Below are 3,013 nucleotides of genomic sequence, written 5' to 3'. Positions count from 1 at the left end.
ATGCCAAATCTTACCACTACGTCTGAATTTCTGCTCATGGAACTCTCAGACATCCGAGAACTGCAGATTTTACACTTCTTTTTGTTCCTCACAGTATACCTGACTGCAGTGACTGGCAATCTTCTTATCATCATTGCTGTGGCCCTTGATCATCGCCTGCACACCCCCATGTACTTCTTCCTCTTGAACTTGGCCATTCTGGATCTTGGCTCAATTTCTGTCACGGTACCCAAAGCCATGGCCAATTCACTCATGAACAGCAGGTCAATTTCCTATTCTGCTTGTGTAGCTCAAGTGTTCTTTCTCTTCTTTCTTAGCGGGTCAGATCTTGCCATCCTGACAATAATGGCACATGATCGGTATGTTGCAATCTGTAATCCCTTGCAATACGAGACAATTATGCACAGAGGAGCCTGCATTCAGATGGCAGTCAGTGCATGGATTACTGGGATACTCAATGGTATATTACACACTGGAGGAACTTTTGCCATCAGCTTCTGCTCCAATGTAGTTGATCAATTCTTCTGTGAAATTCCACAGATCTTAAAACTCTCCTGCACTGACATGTATTTAGTTGAAGTTGGCATTATTATATTTGGTTGTTTCCTTGGACTAGGATGCTTCATCTTCATCACTGTGACCTACACACATATTTTTGGAACAGTGCTGAGAATTCCTTCTGTGCAAGGTCAGAAGAAAGCCCTCTCCACTTGCCTTCCCCACCTCACTGTGGTGTCTCTGCTGATATTTACTGGTATCTTTGCCTATGTGAGACCTCGCAGTAACACATCATCTGAACTGAATTTTCTTTCTGCAATAATTTATGCTGTACTCAATCCATTTATGCTGTACTCAAATCCTTGTTCAATCCATTCATCTATAGCATGAGAAACAAAGAAATCAGGATTGCATTGTTGAAGCTCTCCAATTTGGGGCATTTTTCTAAAATCACTTTCAGCAAACCTTTTCTACAAGAATGGAGCTGAAAAATCTTCTGCAAAGAAATTGTTTTGTACTTCTTGTGGAAGACAAAGGAGATACCATCAGTGGAAGATTGGATCTTGAAAACATTGAATCTGGCAGAATTGGACAAATGAGGAAACTATGAGAAGAAGTTGCAGAAGAATATATAAGAAGCTGGGAGAAATTTAAGAATTATATGGGGAAAAAGTGGGACATTAAAGGGAAAGAGTGGTCTTTGGATACTTTTTAAGGGGAGGATAGTGCTCTGTTACTTTTACTGAATATATAGAAATTTTAACATTATATTGGAAAAGGATAATATAGTTTGTGATAATATACCAGGCTATAGCGATGTATTTTGCTATAATACACTAGGTCATAATAAGACGAGATGTATAGGGTATACACCAGAGTATGGTATATTGTAGGACACTATATATTAAACGCCTAATTTAAGTTATAAGAGGAAAAAATGAGACAATATATCTTAAAGTAATACTGAAAATAACAATAATTCTGAATGTTATAGATATGGTATAGTAGATATATATATTATTTTGGATATGGAATATTATAGGTTATACTATTATAGAGTATGATATTATAGAGAGTGTATATGTTGAGCAATAGAATATATGATTCATTGCTGTAATATACTGGATATTATATAGTATTAAATATATGATACATATTGTTAGATTATATTATATGTTATTGGATAACTATGTTATATAGGGTTTAGGATGGTTGAGGGTTATATATTAAGAGGTAGTAAAGTTAATTGGATGAAGGGAATGGACAATTGTTGGAACTCAACGGAAAAGGGTGGGGGAAGGGTGGGGGATATTATTATATGGGGGAGATAAAATAATGTGTTGTATGTGTGAATTGATATAATGACCCATCCAATAAAAATTCTTATTAAAAAAAAGAAATTGTTTTGTACTTCATAGTATATATGAAATATTCTGTTTTGTTCTTTGAAGCTTATCAGAAGGTGCTGACAAATGCAGATGTCTTTGCTTTTCCTCTTTTTTCCCAGCATGCACCTTGGATGGTTAAAAATGTGATGATGACTGAGCATTGATGGTTTCACAATGAATCCATCACTAAAAATTAACTGCAAAAAGTGAAGGAAGAATTCAAAACCAACCCTCCTACCAGTGCTCCAGTTGGGCATCTAGCTCTCTTGGAAGGCTTCTTGCGTTGGCAAAAAGAAGTCATAAGTTCAACCTAATAATTTCATTTGTGACACAGATAGCTTTCTCAGCCTTCTAATGCATTCAAAATTGTTAATTCATGTTTCCTTTGGTTTAGCTATTTTGCAGTCCTCCTAGATTGCCCGAAAAAGGACAGAGTGCAATCATTGGGGGAAAAAACACAAATGCATGTGGAGCTTCATATGAAATTAAAATGTGTTCATCTAGACCTTTTGTACTTCATGTTGATCAGATCCTACCCTGTATTCATGAAGGGACATGCTTCAACCAGATATAACTCTGTAATACAGGGTTCATTTTCCATTGTTGTATAGAGGTTAGAGTTTCAAACTAGGATCTGGGAGGCCCAGACTTAAAGCACACTGGTTGACCTTCGGCCATCACTCCTTCTCAGCTTAACCTACCTCACAAGGTTGTTGTGGGGATAGAGTACAAAAGGGAGAAACAATGTACACAACCTGAGCTCCCTGGAGCAAAGGCAAGATAGAAATGTACTACACAACGTAATGCATCTTAACAATGTTTTGCTATTGAGTGGATATGGGTGGAAGATCTGCATTTGATTCTGAATGTGTAGTCTCATTCAAAGTAATAAATCTTTTTTTAACAGATAAGTAACAAATCTGGCCCCAATAAAGTATATGTCTAGGACCAGTGTGTAATCCTTCCCAATATTTCCATTTGAAATCATACTATTTTCCAATAGATGCATTTTCCAATAGATGCATTCCAAATGCATTTCCTACAGTTCTGAAATGTGTCACTTGTTTGACCCCTTTATCATCCATAGATGATGAGACATTACAGAGCAAGGCACTATAGAGTAACCA

The 3,013-nt window shown here is 36.6% G+C and overlaps 1 protein-coding gene across 1 annotated transcript; it reads left to right on the top strand.

Moving 5' to 3' along the window:
* On the top strand, nucleotides 1-888 carry LOC129338883 (olfactory receptor 14A16-like). The gene has a single exon (XM_054993418.1). It carries the CDS (start codon nucleotides 1-3, stop codon nucleotides 886-888), a length of 888 nt encoding a protein of 295 aa, XP_054849393.1.
* Nucleotides 889-3,013: the final 2,125 nt, after the last annotated feature.

This window comes from Eublepharis macularius, chromosome 12 (genome assembly GCF_028583425.1).
Source record: "Eublepharis macularius isolate TG4126 chromosome 12, MPM_Emac_v1.0, whole genome shotgun sequence".
In the NCBI taxonomy this organism is placed as follows: domain Eukaryota; kingdom Metazoa; phylum Chordata; class Lepidosauria; order Squamata; family Eublepharidae; genus Eublepharis; species Eublepharis macularius.
Note: the sequence above shows the minus strand (reverse complement) of the source record. Positions and strands in the feature narration are given on the sequence as shown.